Source organism: Mirounga leonina, unplaced genomic scaffold (assembly GCF_011800145.1).
Source record: "Mirounga leonina isolate KUSES-001 unplaced genomic scaffold, KU_Mleo_1.0 Mir_375, whole genome shotgun sequence".
Lineage (NCBI taxonomy): Eukaryota > Metazoa > Chordata > Mammalia > Carnivora > Phocidae > Mirounga > Mirounga leonina.
Window position 1 is genome coordinate 173,407 of NW_023270717.1, and position 17,061 is coordinate 190,467.

The 17,061-nt window shown below is 59.4% G+C and overlaps 2 protein-coding genes across 5 annotated transcripts; both read left to right on the plus strand.

Moving 5' to 3' along the window:
* The first annotated feature begins 618 nt into the window (after positions 1–618).
* CHKB (choline kinase beta) lies at positions 619–4,177 on the plus strand. Of its 4 annotated transcripts, none has more exons than XM_034985971.1 (11): positions 716–1,153; positions 1,325–1,433; positions 1,701–1,909; positions 2,017–2,150; positions 2,456–2,551; positions 2,716–2,774; positions 2,857–2,938; positions 3,066–3,174; positions 3,318–3,421; positions 3,664–3,745; positions 3,893–4,177. In XM_034985971.1, the coding sequence occupies exons 1-11, from the start codon at positions 884–886 to the stop codon at positions 3,965–3,967; spliced, it is 1,329 nt and encodes a 442-aa protein (XP_034841862.1). In that variant the 5' UTR covers positions 716–883; the 3' UTR covers positions 3,968–4,177. The 4 variants fall into 4 exon arrangements, 3 of the variants coding, with proteins under 3 accessions (XP_034841862.1, XP_034841863.1, XP_034841864.1); XM_034985972.1 differs by having other exon boundaries at positions 724–1,153; positions 1,701–1,814; positions 2,003–2,150; XM_034985973.1 differs by having other exon boundaries at positions 747–1,107; positions 1,701–1,814.
* Positions 4,178–4,741: 564 nt separating this feature from the next.
* Positions 4,742–12,635, plus strand: CPT1B (carnitine palmitoyltransferase 1B). The gene is made up of 19 exons (XM_034985970.1): positions 4,742–4,841; positions 5,290–5,449; positions 5,850–5,989; positions 6,284–6,461; positions 6,685–6,786; positions 6,969–7,106; positions 7,201–7,278; positions 7,937–8,044; positions 8,119–8,203; positions 8,701–8,896; positions 9,218–9,403; positions 9,491–9,596; positions 9,681–9,797; positions 10,140–10,304; positions 10,383–10,517; positions 10,597–10,749; positions 11,319–11,432; positions 11,874–11,966; positions 12,106–12,635. The coding sequence occupies exons 2-19, from the start codon at positions 5,309–5,311 to the stop codon at positions 12,187–12,189; spliced, it is 2,319 nt and encodes a 772-aa protein (XP_034841861.1). The 5' UTR covers positions 4,742–4,841; positions 5,290–5,308; the 3' UTR covers positions 12,190–12,635.
* The last annotated feature ends 4,426 nt before the right edge of the window (positions 12,636–17,061 follow it).

Sequence of the window (17,061 nt, forward strand, 5' to 3'; positions counted from 1 at the left end):
GAGGCAGAAGGGTAGTGGAGTGGGGCGTGGAGACATTAATTGCAAACAGGGCAACAAGGGCTTCGTCTCAGAGGTGCGCTTCAACTAACACGAGAGCCTCAGCGGTGATCAGGGATTCAAGGCACTTGGAGTCATCGGAATTGTCCCAGGGGCCCCAAACTCTCATTCACTCATCAGCAAATGTTTACTTATTTAGTACATTCTCTACTCCCTGGTGGTGAGTCACACACTCTCCTCCTCCAGGTGTGACCCACACTCACTCAGTGGCTCTCTTCCTTGCTCGACTGCCCCCGGGACTGGCCGGGGCGGGGGGGGGGGGGGGGGGGGGGGGGGGGGGGGCGTGCAGATCCGTCCACTGAGGGGCCGCCGCCTGCGCTGCGCCGTGCGCTCCCCGAGCCCCGCGAAGGTCCGTCCCTCCTCCCCCGCACCTTCCCGGGAACACCCGCCCGCGAGCACCCGCCCGCAGGACAGCTTTCCGACCGCCGGCGGACGCACCACCCCACCCGCGTGACCCGCCTTCGAGACACGCCCCAGGGCGGCGCGCCCACCGGCTCTCGACGCTTCTGGTTGGCCCACGTGGTCCCCTCACAGCGGCCTGTCTTTGGAGCGGCCCCGCCCAGAGAGAGAGGTCATTGGTGTTCGCCCCGAGTAGGGGCGGGACACGGCGGAGACGCGCAGCATGTGGCCTTCGGAAAGGGCACCCGACCAGGGTCACGGAGAGAGCCGAGCGGCGCCGCAAAAGGCCGAACAGAGCCGGAGAGACCCGAGTATGACCGGAGAGGAGCAGGCTGGCCGGAAGCGACCCGAGCCCAGCCGGAAGGAGCCGAGTCCGCCCGAAGGGGCCTGAGCGCGCCGGGACGTTGGGCTTGGCCCGGCCGGCGCCATGGCTGCCGAGGGGACAGCTGTGGCCGGAGGCGGGGCTGTCGGCGACCGGCTGGCCAGGGACAGCTTGCAGCAGTCTCGGTGCCCGGACGCGGCCCCGAACAGGCGGCGCGGCTCGTCGCTGTCGCGTGACGCCGAGCGCCGAGCCTGCCAGTGCTGCCGGGAGTACTTGGGCGGGGCCTGGCGCCGAGTGCGGCCCGAGGAGCTGAGGGTTGACCCTGTGAGGTGGGAGGTCAGGGGTCCGCTCCCCCGAGCCAGCGCCGGCGTCAGGGTTCGAGCGCGGGCCCTGGGGACCCCGCGTCGCTGCGGCCCGGCGCGTGCGGGGCTGGGGGAGGGGGCAGGGGCGGGGCCGGCCTGGCCCGGAGCGGACACTGGGGGCGAGCGGGGGGACGGGGCGGGTGCACCGGCCGCGGGCTGAGCGCGCCCCGGTGTGGGTCTGCAGCGGAGGCCTCAGCAACCTGCTGTTCCGCTGCTCGCTGCCGGACCACCTGCCCAGCGTCGGCAAGGAGCCCCGGGAGGTGCTGCTGCGGCTGTACGGGGCCATCCTGCAGGTGAGGCGGGAGCGAGGCCGCAGTGGCCCTGGCTCCAGCACCTGTCAGCGAGCGTGGCGGGGGGATTCTCCCCACTGCGCCGCTGAGGACACGGAGGCCCCCGGGGCAAGTAACTTGTCAGTCCTCCTACTGGAGCCTGGCTCCGGCGTCTCCAGGCAGTGGAGCAAGAAGGGCGGGGGGGCGGTGCTGGGAGGAGAAAGCGGACCCTTCCGAATTTTCCTCTGGCCCCTCGTGACTCTGCAGCCTTGGTTGTCCATCTTCCTTCAGGGCGTGGATTCCTTGGTGCTGGAAAGTGTGATGTTCGCCATCCTGGCAGAGCGGTCGCTGGGGCCCCAGCTCTATGGAGTCTTTCCAGAGGGCCGGCTGGAACAGTACATCCCAGTACGAGCCCAGCCCGGCCCCGACCTTCCCGAAGCACCTCCTGCCCCCAGCCCTGTGCCCCTTTCCAGTGTCTGCCCTCATGTCCCTTCCCCCAGGTAGGGCATTTTCCCCAAGACCCTGACTTCCTCCCCCACCCCCATTCCCCACCCCTTCCCCCTCCTGCCCCAGCCCCCTCACCACCCTGATAGGTTCCTGGGTGCAGAGCCGGCCGCTGAAAACCTGTGAGCTTCGAGAGCCGGTGCTGTCAGCAGAAATCGCCACGAAGATGGCCCGGTTCCATGGCATGGAGATGCCGTTCACTAAGGAGCCCCACTGGCTGTTTGGGACCATGGAACGGTGAGTCAGGAGCCTTCTCAGGGCTCCTGCACACCTGTTCTGAACCCTAATGCCGGCAGTTACTATACTGGGCTGCAGCTGAGTGTGTCCATGACTGTCCAGTCCTCCAGCTGAGTGGATCAGGTGTCCCAGTGTCTAGCATGGGACTCTCACACAGAACAGGCTTCCAAATAAGGCAGACGAGTCAGAAAAATCTGCCAGATAAGTCCTACAGTGACAGGAAAATGGGTAGGACAGCCTGGCCTGGGGAAATAGGAGGTAGGAAGGGATAACAGAGGGAGCATATTTTATTCTTTGGGCTTCAGGTACCTAAAGCAGATCCAGGACCTGCCCCCCACGGGCCTCCCCCAGATGAACCTGCTGGAGACGTACAGCCTGAAGGATGAGATGGGCAACCTCAGGTGAGGGCAGGCACGGCGGGAGAACAGAACACAGGAGCCAGTGCCAGGCACCTACTGGGGTACCTCCCCAGGATTTACTGAGGGCTGGGGTCAGGGCCTGGCCCACAGGTGACTGACCCTCTAGTCACTCCTGCTCAGGACCCATGCCCCCTGTTCCCCTGCAGGAAATTGCTAGACTCTACCCCATCACCAGTGGTCTTCTGTCACAATGACATCCAGGAAGGTAGGAGAAAGCATCGGCATCTCCTACGGTAAGGGGGGCCAGAGGGCCCTGGAGTGACCACAACTCCACCCCATCCTCCCAGGGAACATCTTGTTGCTCTCAGAGCCAGAAAACACCGACAGACTCATGCTGGTCGACTTCGAATACAGTAGTTACAACTACAGGTGAGGGTAAGAGGATGGCCTCCATGGGTCTGTTCCCACAGCAGCCTGGAAAACAGACTAGGCCTTCCTCTCTGCATCCCAGCTGCCCAGGGTATTTGGGGACTGAGTGTCCACCTTATTCCCCCAGGGGCTTTGACATTGGGAACCATTTTTGTGAGTGGGTTTATGATTATACTCACGAGGAGTGGCCTTTCTACAAAGCGCAGCCTGCAGACTACCCCACCCGGGGGCAGCAGGTATGTGGACCAGAGGCTGGGGAGCAGGACCTGGCCTGTGAGGGAGGAGGAAGGTGAGGTCTGGAAAGAATGGTGAGAAAGGGTGTTCACTGGGAAATGCTCCACCGTCTCCCCATTTCCTGACTCTCATCTGTCAATCTCAGCTCCATTTTATTCGGCATTACCTGGCAGAGGTCAAGAAAGGTGAAACCATCTCCCAAGAGGAGCAGAGGAAACTGGAAGAAGATTTGCTGGTAGAGGCTAATCGGTGAGGAAAGATGGGTGGGGCAGCAGCAGAGCAGGATGCAGAGGAAAGGGGGCTGAGGAAGAGGCAGTCAGGTCAACTTCTGGGACTGCAGCTGGGGGCAGAGAGTGGGAAGAGTCAGGACAGGGTTGGAGTTAAGGCAGTGGGGGAGGAGTTTGAGCTTTGGGGCTTGACCAGCCTCAGGGATGGGATCCAGGTAACCCAAAGTGTGCTCTGAACCCCTCTGTTTTTCCTGCTCTCCATAGATACGCTCTGGCATCCCATTTCTTTTGGGGTCTCTGGTCTATCCTCCAGGCGTCTATGTCCACCATAGAATTTGGTTACTTGGTAAGTAACCCAGATGGGTGAGTTAGGTGGGAGGAGGGGAGCAGCAGGGTTCTCCAGGAAATCTGTGGGCAGACTTGGGGCTGGGGGAGAGGCAGGTGCTAGTCCCAAGCCTTCTCACAGGTTTGTGGGGTGGGTTTCCTTCCCTAGGAGTATGCCCAGTCACGGTTCCAGTTTTACTTCCAGCAGAAAGGACAGCTGAGCAGCTTCCACCTCTCATCTTGACTCTCCAGCCCCCAACTCCTCAGATTGCTCCTGGAGCCTCCAGGGCAGGACCTTGGAGGGAGGGGCAAAGAGCAGGAGGCTCTGGGGACTGGGCTGAGCTCTGGAGTGAACCTGGGGTTGAGGATGCTGACCTCTCTCCACAGCAGGGAGATGGTGGGAGAGAGCCCCTGGGCTGTGTACCTGAAGACAATAAACAAGCTTCCTCCTTCACACCCTGTCCTAGCTCTGCGGCAGAAAGTACCAACAAAAAAAAGAAAGTACTAACCAGGGAATGCACACAGATTGACAAAGTGATCACTGCTCTGAGCCTCATTGTCCCCTTCTGAAAAGCATGGCTATTTGGTGCTCTGGGCATGAGGGAGTGGTTAAGGGTCCACTCTGCAAGTTGGGAGTCCCCTGCCCTCACCCTCCCTGGCCCCAGCTTAGAAGTGATACACACTAGAAGGATTTGGGTGCGGCGCTGGGGAGTAATGGGGGTACAAAGAGGGCACTGGGGTGAGGCTGCCCAACCCTGAGCACTGGAGATCAGGGGACAGGCAGCACAGCTGACTCTCTGATGACCTTTTCCCTACATTCAGCTATTTTTAGCTCTAATGCTACCATCCTCACGTGAGACCCTTTGGGCCCCCCCCCCCAGGTTCCCAGACCTCTGAACAATCTCAGCTTGCAGAAATCCGGCCCGCCCCCACTCCTGATTCCCACCACAGAGAGGACAGGATTCTGGTTGCCGCCCCACATCTGTTTTCTCAACCCAAATTTGGGAGTGGGTGTCAGGTTCCCGGTGAGGGCGGGGCGGGGATGGCCAGGCCTGAAGGACATGGGGACACGGGCCAGAGCGACTGGCCCCACACGCGGACAGGAGCGAACCCAAGCCGTGAGTGTAGTGGGGGACAGCATAGGGCACCCCCGTCGGGCTCAGAGGCCTAGACCAGAGCAGGGGGCGAGGGCGGCGCGGGGTCCCTCGCAGTCAGGGCTGTCCGCCTCGCTCCGGACCAACTCTGCTTCCCGAGACGCGTCTCCCCCCACCCGGAGGCAGCCCTTCACTGTCCTCGGGGCTCCCGAAGATTTCCCGGCTCGACCCCCTTCCCGACCGCTGCACCACTGTGGCGAAGCCCGCCGGAACGCGGGCGCGAGGGTTCGGCGGCCGTTGGTCAGGCTGCTGGGCCGGGCCCGAAGCGGGAGGAGGGCCGGGGGCGGCCGCTAGCGCGGCGCGGGTGCGGGCGGGTGCGCGGCCTGGCCGGGGTGCGGGGGCCTCGGCGCTGAGGGCGGCCGGGGATGGGGCCAGCCTGAGCCCGCCCGCGCACCCTCCTGCCCCCTCCCAGGTGACGGCCAACCTCCAGGATGGCGGAAGCGCACCAGGCTGTGGCCTTCCAGTTCACGGTGACCCCAGATGGGGTCGACTTCCGGCTCAGTCGGGAGGCCCTGAAACACATCTACCTGTCCGGGATCAACTCCTGGAAGAAACGCCTGATTCGCATCAAGGTGGGCGCAGGTGGTTCTGGCTTCCTCCTCCCAGCAGGTGCAGAATAGAGTCTGCCCGGAGGCAGAGGCCAGGTGTCAGCAGCTGCCCCATGGTCAAGACCTCCCAACCCCACCTTGGCTGGCAGTTCGGCTGGGTGACCGGCCCTAGCAGGGCAGAAACCAGAGAGGTGATCAAGGTGCGGAGGAGAGAAGGGCGTGCAAGGATTTAGCAGTGGGACCCAGTGAGCAAGTGGGGGCTGCAGGGACAGGAGTGGGGAGGAGGGGAAGACCAGACAGAAGGAGGAACAAGAGCACAGCAGGTGAGGGAGGGAGAAGGCCTCCCAGGCAAAGACCAGGACCTCACAGGTGCCTGCTCACGACCGTCACTCCTGCTGTAAGTGTGCCTCTTTCTGCCCCACAGAATGGCATCCTTAGGGGTGTGTACCCTGGCAGCCCCACCAGCTGGCTGGTCGTCGTCATGGCAACAGTGGGTTCTTCCTACTGCAAGATGGACATCTCCATGGGGCTGGTCTGCTATATCCAGAAATGCCTCCCTGAGGGGTAAGAAGCAGGGCTACCAGAGAGGGCTGGGCAGGCTCCAAGGCCAGGGTTCCTGAGCTGGGCACATACAGGATAATAGCCATTGGAGGTCCTAGGGGCAGCCCTCCCTGGGGGCCACCATCATCTGAGTCCCACATTTTGTAAGTTGGTAGTAATGCATTCAGACATGAGTGTGCCCAGGAATGTTCATCCACGCCTCCCCCAAGCTGGTTCACAACCATCAAAACTGCAGTCAGAATTTCCCTGAGGCAGACCCCAAGTGAACCCCCTGCAGCCCTGTCCCTTCTCTGACAGATGTGGCCCCTACTGGACCCCACAGACCCGGGCACTTCTCAGCATGGCCATCTTCTCCACGGGGGTCTGGATGATGGGCATCTTCTTCTTCCGCCAAACCCTGAAACTGCTTCTTTCCTACCATGGTTGGATGTTTGAGATGCATGGCCGGACCAGCCACTTCACCAAAGTCTGGGCTGTGAGCAGAAGCCAGTGGACGGGTTCAGGCATCTGGTTTGAGACTCTGGGGGCCTCATTTTGGGTTCTAAGCTAGAGGGGGGAGGCAGGCAGGGCACTGGTCCCTGGTGTATAGGGTTGTCTTGGTTCTGAGGGTCGGGGGCCCAGCTCCTCAACTGTTTGCGACTTGTTTCCATTATTTCCCCTGGTTCTCACCAGAAACATTCTCTGCTCTGTGTGCCCAGATCTGTGTCCGCCTCCTGTCCAGCCGGCGGCCCATGCTCTACAGCTTCCAGACATCCCTGCCCAAGCTTCCCGTGCCCAGCGTGCCAGCCACAATTCAGCGGGTAAGGGCCTGAATAAGACATCCCAGTTGGGCAGGTTAGGCTGGACTCAGGGGACTTCTCCAGAATAAGGGACTGCCCCTTGCAAAGAGCAGGGTTGAGAGCAATGGGGCTGGGTTGGCAGAGGGTCAGGACAGAGGTAGTCATTGTTTGGCCCCCACACTGACAATGATTTGGCTGGACAGTACCTGGAATCTGTGCGGCCCTTGATGGATGATGAGGAATACTACCGAATGAAGACACTGGCCAAGGAATTCCAGGACAAGACTGCCCCCAGGCTGCAGAAGTACCTGGTCCTCAAGTCATGGTGGGCAACTAACTATGTGAGTCCCCTCCTGGGCTTACCCTTAGCCCCCTTGTGTCAGGGGCATCTGTCCCCTGCCCTCTGCCCCAGCCCTAACTCCTCCCTTCCCGCAGGTGAGTGACTGGTGGGAAGAGTACGTGTACCTGCGGAGCAGGGCGCCCCTCATGGTGAACAGCAACTACTACGTCATGGTGCGAGCGGGCCTGGGGGCTGGGAAGATGGGGGAGATCCTGGAAGAACAGTCAGGAAGCAGCTTCAGAGCAGCAGGGGTACTGAGGATCTGGAGAATCCAGTAGTCCCACGCCTGACACTGTCACTCTCAGAGTCCCCTGGGTTCACTGCCGTGCCCAGCCCAGGTCACTATCAGCCCCTACCCCACATGACCAGCCCTTCTCCTGCTCCCAGCACATGCCTCTGCACAGTCACAGGTCTACCCAGCATGCTCCTCCTCTGCCACTGTCCAAAACACATTCCAAGTCATGTGCCAAAGTTTCCTCCTCCACAAAGCTGTCCAGCCAACTACTTATGTACGGCTTGTCCATGTCAGAGGTTTTAAACTGTTTTTCAGTTGTGGGAACTCCTTTCTCAATGCAAAATAAACAAAACACAAACAAATAAAATAGGTTATGAGAAAACAACTCCAAAGATTCAAGCCGGGCAGGGGCATGACGTGATCAGTTACGCATTTCATCTCCAGCAGTGCACCCTGACCGTGTGTGTAGGAGGGACTGGGGAAAGGGGTCAGGACCCCTCAGGTCCTCAGGCAGGGAGACCCAGGTGACACCAGGACAGGGAGGCGTTGCGTGCATCTCTATCACACCACGTGCAGGCTCTGCTCTCTCTCTGCAGGAATTTGTGCTCATCAAGAATACAAATATACAGGCAGCCCGCCTGGGAAACATCGTCCACGCTATGATCATGTATCGCCGTAAACTGGACCGTGAAGAGATCAAGCCTGTGAGTTGTGTGGGGTTGAGGGCACAACAAGGAGAGGAGGCCCAAGTATGAGCCATGCTGTGCCTTCCTCCCAGGTGATGGCCCTGGGTATTGTACCCATGTGCTCCTACCAGATGGAGAGGATGTTCAACACTACTCGGATCCCAGGCAAGGAGTCAGGTACTGGGCCACAGCCAGGTGCCAGTGCTGGGGCCATCAGGACGGAGGCCCCTCCCTCCCAGCTCTGGGCCTGCCATGGCCAGGCACCCTCCTATCTCCTCGCCCGTCACCAAGCGTCCTGGGCATCTCAGGGTCACGTAATGGGCAAAAGTATTTGGTTTGTGACCAACACCAGACACCTCCTGTTCACAGGCACGACGCTGGTGCTGGGACTCTGTGGGGCCCGGAACGGAGCCCCTGCTCTCTGGGCCTTCCAGGGCAGGGGAAGGTAGTCTGAGTAAGGAGTAGCAGGAGGGATGGAGCTTACCAGGAGCCCTTCACGGGCCTGTAGAGCAGGGGGTGCTGCTTGCAGAGGGCCTGGTTTCTGATGGCGGGCCAGTGTGTGTAATTTCTAGAGCTTCAGCTTCCTCTTCTGTGCAGTGCTTCATGGGGCTGTTGGGGTGGAGTGGGAGCAGGGAGGTGTGCCCTGCCTCAGCCCTCCCCGGCTTCTGTCCCAGACCTGCTGCAGCACCTCTCCGACAGCAGGCACGTGGCTGTCTACCACAAGGGCCGCTTCTTCAAGGTGTGGCTCTACGAGGGTTCCCAGCTGCTCAAGCCTTGTGACCTGGAGATGCAGTTCCAGAGGATCCTGGACGACCCCTCCCCACCTCAGCCTGGGGAGGAGAAGCTGGCTGCCCTCACTGCAGGGGGAAGGTACCAGAGCCCCACGAGGAGAGGAGCTCGGCCCGGCATGCAACCCTGGAACTTGGGGCCAGAGGCATGAGTGAGGGAAAAGCATGCTGGCATGGCATCCTCTGCCCAAGCCCCCTCGGTAGCGAGGGGGACTGTGGTCAATGGCAGACCGCGCATCTAGCCATGTCTGACTAGGTGGGGGCTGGGTGGGAGTGTGTGGAGGACCGGGACACCTGCCAGGACAGCCTGGGACCCCCAGCTCTGGGCCCTGCCGGGTCCTGGGAGGTGTCCTCCGCCACCGCCCACAGTGAGCCCACGCTCACCCTGCCCTTGTGCCCCCAGAGTGGAGTGGGCACAGGCACGCCAGGCCTTCTTCAGCTCTGGCAAGAACAAGGCTGCTCTGGATGCCATCGAGCGTGCTGCTTTCTTCGTGGCCCTGGACGAGGAGTCTCACCACTACGACCCCGAAGACGAGGCCAGCCTCAGCCTCTACGGCAAGGCCCTGCTGCACGGCAACTGCTACAACAGGTGTGGCGCCCCAGCCCCGCGGCAGGTCCCCCTGCTCCTCCACCCGCCTCGACGCCCTCCCTGCATCTCCTGCCTACTTTCCTGCAGGTGGTTCGACAAGTCTTTCACTGTCATTGCCTTCAAGAATGGACAGCTGGGCCTCAACACAGAACACGCGTGGGCAGACGCCCCTATCATAGGGCACCTCTGGGAGGTAATGGGCCCTGAGTGGAGTCCTGCAAGGCAGGCTGGGTGCGGGGCATGAGGGTGGCTTCTCAGCCTGACCTTCTCCCTGCAGTTTGTCCTGGGCACTGAAACCTTCCACCTGGGCTACACGGAGACCGGGCACTGCCTGGGCAAACCGAACCCCATGCTTGCAGCTCCCCAGCGGCTGCAGTGGGACATTCCTGAGCAGGTGTGCAGGCCAAGAGGGGACAGGGATGGGCATGCAAGACTGGCAAGTACCTGGGATGCTCTCAGGGGGAAGGGACAGGAGCTTCTCAGAGTCCAGACTGGCCACGGTGAGAACAGAGATCCTGGGACCATCGAGTGGTTAGTGAAAGACGTGAGGTGTGAGACTCGTCCATGGAGCACCCGTTCATGCCTCCCTCTTTCCACAAAGCCCAGCATGGCCTCTGGGGGCTGAGGCCCCTCAGGTTGTCCTCTGTGTCTGAAGATGTTGAAGGCTCACTGAGACCCGCCCAGCCTCGCTGCTTGGAGAGCTCTGCCCCCAGCTGACCTTTCCATATCTTGGCAGTGCCGGACAGTCATTGAGAGCTCCTACCAGGTGGCCACGGCACTGGCAGACGACGTGGAGCTGTACTGCTTCCAGTTCTTGCCGTTTGGCAAAGGCCTCATCAAGAAGTGTCGGACCAGCCCGGACGCCTTCGTGCAGATTGCCCTGCAGCTGGCCCACTTCCGGGTAGGGGCCCTGCTAGGCTGCTGAGGGGCAGGGTGGCACCAGCCCCACCTGCCAGATTCACCCCTCTGTGCTCCTCAGGACAGGGGCAAGTTCTGCTTGACCTACGAAGCCTCCATGACCAGGATGTTCCGGGAGGGACGGACTGAGACCGTGCGTTCCTGTACCAGCGAGTCCACGGCCTTTGTTCAGGCCATGGTGGAGGGGTCCCACATGGTGAGCCCCCCACACCCTCCACCTCCTGCCCACCTTGAGGAGCAGGGCTACTCTTCACCGCTCCACTTCTGCTCCCCAGAAAGCAGACCTCCAAGATCTCTTCCGGAAGGCTTCAAAGAAACACCAGAACATGTACCGTCTGGCCATGACGGGGGCTGGGATAGACAGGCACCTCTTCTGCCTTTACCTGGTCTCCAAGTACCTGGGGGTCAGCTCCCCCTTCCTGGCTGAGGTCAGCATTGTTGGCGGGTGTGTCTTCTGTCCCCATGCCCTCTCCTGAGGGGGCATGGCCTGTCCTCTCTCTGGTCAGCTGTCCCACTCCACACCCCGTCCAGGCCTGTGGTCCTGCTTCTGAGTAGGAGTCTTCCCTCGCGGAGCTGGTGGTTCTCATGAGGGTGGACAGACAAACACGTGGCTGTCAGGTGGTGATGGCACTCTGAGAAAAGCGAAGAAGCTGCAGGATCAGGCTGGGCAGAGGGTCCAGGCAGAGGGAACCCCTAGCCTGGCGCTGAGGCCGGAGCGTGGGTGGACAAGGTGCAGCAGCAGGAGGGGAGGGAGCAGAGCCCAGGCAGGGACAGGCTGGTAGGAGAGGAGGCCTTGGGGACAGTTAGGTCACATGGGCCTCAAGGGTTTTGTGCAGATGCTGTCATCTGTGAGAACAGACCGGAGGCCGTGTGGCAGCAGTCTGGAAGATCGCGCACCTGCTCATGCTGGTGCTCAGGCACCACCTGTCAGCAGGTGAGAGCTGAGTGCATGGCATTTCATGCCTGGTGTCTCACTGCTGTGATCTCCCTGTTGCAGGTGCTCTCAGAACCCTGGCGCCTCTCCACCAGCCAGATTGCTCAATTCCAGATCCGTATGTTTGAGCCAGACAAGTACCCCAATCACCTGGCTGCCGGTGGTGGCTTTGGCCCGGTAAGCCCCCTTGAAAGGGGATGGATGAGCAGGACTGGGCCGCAGGGGTCTCAGTGGGGAGTACAGAGCCCTGAAGTCAGACCAGGGGTGGGAGCACAGCCCTGAGCTTGCCCTGCATGGAAACAGAATGGGTAGCTATCGACCCAGATAGACAGGTGCCTCAAGGAGCTAAAGACACTCCCTAGAGAGGGGCAGTGAGCTTGAGCCTCCTGAGAGAACCACAATATCCTAGATCCCTGGTAGTGTCTGGATCTGCAGTGGGCAGAGCCCCTTGGTTTTCACACTGTTGCCTGGAAATGTTCCTGACCTCAGGGAAAATGCAGCATCTGGGGTGGGGCCCCTTCCTGGGAATCTTGTGGGAACAGCAAGCATGACATCAGCTTGGCTTTCAGATCTGCAAGGTTTGTTTTACTTCTTCTTTACCCCTCGTGCTGCCCTCAGGTGGCAGATGATGGCTATGGGGTTTCCTACATGATCGCGGGCGAGAACACCATCTTCTTCCACATCTCCAGCAAGTTCTCAAGCTCAGAGACAGTGAGTCTCTCCTGCTCCTGCTCAGGCCTGAGGAGGGGGTGCCACCTGGGGCCCTGTCTGGCTGGGGAAGAGTCCTTGGTTGTGGGGAGGGGGACAGGGGCTCACCTGAAGCGTTGGTCTGAGCTCTCGGCTCCCACAGAATGCCCAGCGCTTTGGGAACCACATCCGCCAAGCTCTGCTGGACATCGCTGATCTTTTCCAAGTCCCCAAGGCTGACAGCTGAGGGCTGGAGAAATGCCAGCTGCCCTCTCATGTCCACATTGTGGAGGAAGGGGCCTGTGGTCGGCTCGCAGGCACGGGGGTGACCACGCGCAGGTGTCCAGGCTCCAAGGACAGCTCTGGCAGCAGGCACTCCACAGGCAGATGCTGCTCCCTGAGGGCCCAGGTGGTGGAAGGGGGGTTGGAGCAGGGAGGGAATTTTGATTTTTTTTTCCTGCTAGATACTAATAAAAATAAGCCTCTGTAATTCTCTCTTAGCTCTTAGGTACCTTTGTTTTGTTTGGGAACTAGGAGGCCCTCCCCTGCCCAAGCTCAGACCAGAGAGGTAGCAGGGGGAGGAGATGGGGCTGGGAGACTGAGAGGCTTGTGACCTACTTTGAAATGCATGTCTCTCCTGAGGTCACCACTGTCCACACCCACTTGGAATAAATTCTTGCTTCAGAACCTTCACCTGTTCCCTGGGGCCACTTCTGTTTGTCTGCCAGAGAGTGGGGCCCAGCTGCCGTCTCCATGAACGGTCATGCCCTCTGCACGCCTCTGGGCTGGAGCACCACCCTGTGGAGGCCCACGGCCTCCTCCTGGCCGTAGGGAAGGGCTGCAATCCCAGGCCCGCAGTCAGCGTGCCAGGTGGTCATGTCTGTGATAGGGCACACAGTATGATCTGGAGCTACACATGCTCCTTCCCTCAGGTTGACTTTTTACATTAAAGTAACATTAAAAGTAAACAAAAAATGTTTATGGAAAGTATAAGGAGGCACTTAATTACTATTGCTAATTAGCATGCTAGAAGGAATCTAGATCTCGGCACTCTGCTTGTTGCTAAGAACCCAGGAATGAATTCGATACAGTCCTGGGCCTTCTCTCTGAACCACTGTTGATTGAGCACCCACCATCCACTTGGCTCTGTGCTGGGGATTCAGTGGTGAACAAGGCACCTGCCATGTGGAATTCATGATTGGGCGGAACAGGCATGGATCAGGGGATGGAGTGGCTGGCACAGAAACCAGGAGGCTTTTCGAATAATTCACTTCGTACTTATTGAGGGCTACAGTGTGCTAGGCACTGGGATACAGCAGTGAATAAAACTGGCCCAAACAGTCCCTTCCTCTGGGGCTTAGAGTCTAAGAGAGACAGGCATTAAGCAAGAAGAATGAGTAAATTATACAGTAAGGCAGATGGTAGTAAGTGCTAAGGGGAAAAGCAAGGGGAGGGAGCAATGGAGGGGTGGGTGGCAATTTCAGACAGGGTTGGGAAGGCAGGCCCTCCTGAGCAGGGCCATCTGACTCAGACCCAAAGGAAGTGAGGGTGCAAGGGCAGCGCATCCCTGGCAGAGTGGACAGCCAGGGCCAGAGCTTCCAGGTGAGAGGTGCCGGCTGCAGTGCAGGGACAGTACCAGAAGTGCTGTGGCTGGCACGGAGGTAGTGGGACAGCAGGAGGGGACAGGTGGATTGGGGCATCAAGGGCCTCATGTGCCAGGCTCTGGCTTCTCTGAATGATGGGAGAAACCATTGAGGTGTGAGCAGAGGGTGATCTAATCTGTCCTAAATTTTAATGGGATCATTCTGGCCAACCAGAATGACATTAGAACAAAGTAGGGGGCAGTGAAGACAGAAACAAGAAGACCTGTGCATACTACTCGTGATGGGGGGTGGGGTTTGGGAGAAATGGCGGGACTTAAACTACCAAAGGGAGACTCAGGACACCAAGAATGTCAAAGGTAAAAAAAATTAAAAAAAAAATTAAAAAAAAGAATGTCAAAGGTAGGTCTAAAAAACCTGATAGGGAGGCATCGAAGATAATTCACATTTTTTACTTTGGGTGCTTGGATGATGAGATTTTTAAATGTTGAGTTTGATGTGCCTATAGGAAGTATTCGTGAAAATGTCTCAAACTCCTCAAAAGATAAATTGAAAACTAAGGAGATGTAGGCTCCTGATAGCAGCTTTGAAGAGAGCTCATGAGATATTCCCAGGGCAGAGGCTCCTAACCACCTTTGAGTCTCAATGAGAAGCTTATAAATCTAAGCTCACAAAATGTTATGCTCCATATCAGAGCTTTCTTGGGCTTCCAAAAATCTCTTCACAGACCTCTGCCACTCTGGCTACTTGTGTAACCTACCCTGGGAGAGCAGTGAGCAGAGTCTCCCAAAAAGCTGGCTTTTCGTTAATGTTGAAATCCAAAGGGTTTTTTGTTGTTGTTGTTGTTTTTAATCGGATTTGTTCTTGGTTAAAATAAGTAAGAGGAGAAATCATAATGCTAACCCAAGGTAAAAACCTCTGGTGACAACCCATCAAACCTGAATAAGCTGGGGCGCCTGGGTGGCTCAGTCGTTAAGCATCTGCCTTCGGCTCAGGTCGTGATCACAGGGTCCTGGGATCGAGCCCCATATTGGGCTCCCTGCTCTGCAGAAAGCCTGCTTCTCCCTCTCCCACCCCCCCTGCTTGTGTTCCCTCTCTCGCTGTGTCTCTCTCTGTCAAATAAATAAAATCTTTAAAAAAAACACACACAAAACTTGAATAAGCTACTTGTACTCCTGGGGTTTGCAGATCTGCTGGCAGCCAGAACACATAAATCCTGACATCTTCATGGCTTAACCCAATAGAAGTTTAATTCTTGTTCAGCTAGCTGAGAGGGAGACTCTGCTCATACCATTATTCAAAGGCAGGCTGACAGAACAGAAGCCCTGCCTTCCTCAAGTCGGTCCCAGTTGCCTTGGACATCAACATCCAGCAGGTAGATGGGGAAGAGAGCGAGAGGATCTGGCCGGGTAGTGATACGGAGCACTTCTCACCACATCCACTAGCCAGGGCTCACATTGCAAGGGAGGCTGGAAAACGCAGTCTGGCTATGTGACAAGGATATAAAGGAAACATTTGGTGAACAGTTAGCTGGTTTCATGGGAAGGCCAGACTGACATCCTTGGGCTTCCTGAGAGCCTGTCCTTCTTGGCCTGGGCTCTGCTAGGCGCTTCAGACAGCCCACCTCATCTGCTAGGCAGGGTATCCAAGGCCCTCACATCCCAGCCCAAAAGACCTTCTGAGTCCCTCCGCCCCTCCTGAGCCCAAACCACACTCTCCATTCCCTAAAGGAAGCAGGCTTTTCCACACCCTTGCCTTTGCCTTCGATGAAACTTTTGCCTGGAATCCTATGTTGTTTGTCATCCTGGTAAACTAGTCTTTCCTGAAGCTGCCTTCATTACCCATCAGAGCTACTCCTGGTTCATGGTTTTCTGAGGTGCTATAACAGGAATCCGCTCTGGGCAGTCCAAGCAAAGGTGGAATGAGTACAAGTATGCAGGGTGGCTCACAGGTGGGGACGGACAGCCAGGGAACCAGGTCCAGAAGGGGCATGGCCTCAATACATGGGCAGATGCCCAGAACCGTCTGGCTCAACTCTAGCTGTGTTTCCTGCTCTGCAATCAGTCTGCTAACACTCAGACTCCCCGAGAGAGAATCCAGTTTATCTGGAATCCAAACTGAAGTTACCAACCTTCCCAACTGGCTTCTGTCCCACTGCTCCCCATCTCGGCCGGTGGTATCACCCTCCGGCCGCCAACCCACTCCTTTCTCCCTCACCCCCCACGTAACCAAGCCGGGCAAACCTACCTCCGAATGGCTTTGACTTTGTGTCCTTCCCTCCAGCACGACCACCACCAGGCGGTCCGCATCCCCAACATCACTCAGCCAAACAGCCTGCTCGCCTCCCCTGCAGCAGCCGCAGAGACCCCGTCACCTCGCTCCCCGGCTTCCCGCCCTCCCAAGGTGCCCGGAGCCCTCTGGAGACTGAGCGCCTGCACCGGCCCGCGGAGGCACGCGCCGTCTCTCCGGTGTCCTCTGGGCCACCGCGGTGCGTGCAGCCCCCCTCGGGGATTTGCGCTTCTGCTGCCTGCAGGCCGGCGCGCCCGGGGACTCCTCGCAGCCCCAGGTACTCCGGTCCCTGCCCCACCTCCCGGAGCTTCAGCTTCCTGCCCTGTGACACAGATGTAACAGCGTCCGCCAGCCCGTCGTCGTCGAGACGGAGAACATCTGGGCACTGAGCCAACTGAACGAATGCTGACTGACTAGCCCCTGCTGGCCGAGTGCTGTCCGGGACACCGCGGACACAGTGGTCAGGAGGACAGGGCCCTGCGTGCATGGCCTTGCCCTCACGAACCACGGAGAGGAACACAACGATCAGGTCCACGCGCGGACCTCCCTTCACTTCGGCTCTCCCGCCGCCTCAGCCAGGGCTCAGTCGGGAGAGGCCAGCCCGGGCGACCCCACCCCTTGCGCTCTGGAGGCCAGCCAATGAGACCTCGAGGCCGAGACTCTGGACCAGCCAGAGGGCGGCACGCTCACGTGTTTGCGGCCCAGCCCCTTCCGCTCCGGGAGACTGGCCAATGAGGGCCAGAAGCCATCTCCGGGGGCCGGGTCTGCTAACGGAAAGGGGCGGGGTGCTGCGCCCAGCTCCCGCCGCGTGCCGCCCGCCACACAGCTGGGCCACGGATCCCCACGCGAGCGCAGGCCGCGCCGGAGGTGAGCGAGGCCGGCCCAGCCACGGGTTCGGGGCCCTCCCTGCGCGCCCTGACCCCCGGGGCCACGACGTCCTGGAGCTGTGCCCGCCGCCTCACCCGGTATCCCCACCTCACCCGTCCCCTCGCCGCGGGCCGCTCGCCACCCTCCCCACGCCTCCTCGCCCCAGTCCCCTCGCCCCCCACACCCTCCTCGCCCCAGTCCCCCACCCCCCACCTTCTGTCCTCACCTCAGTCTCCTCACCCCCCACACCCCTCCTCACCCCAGTCCCCCCACCCCCCACATTCTGTCCTCACCTCAGTCTCCTCGCCCCCCACACCCCTCCTCACCCCAGTCCCCCAACCCCCCACATTCTATCCTCACCC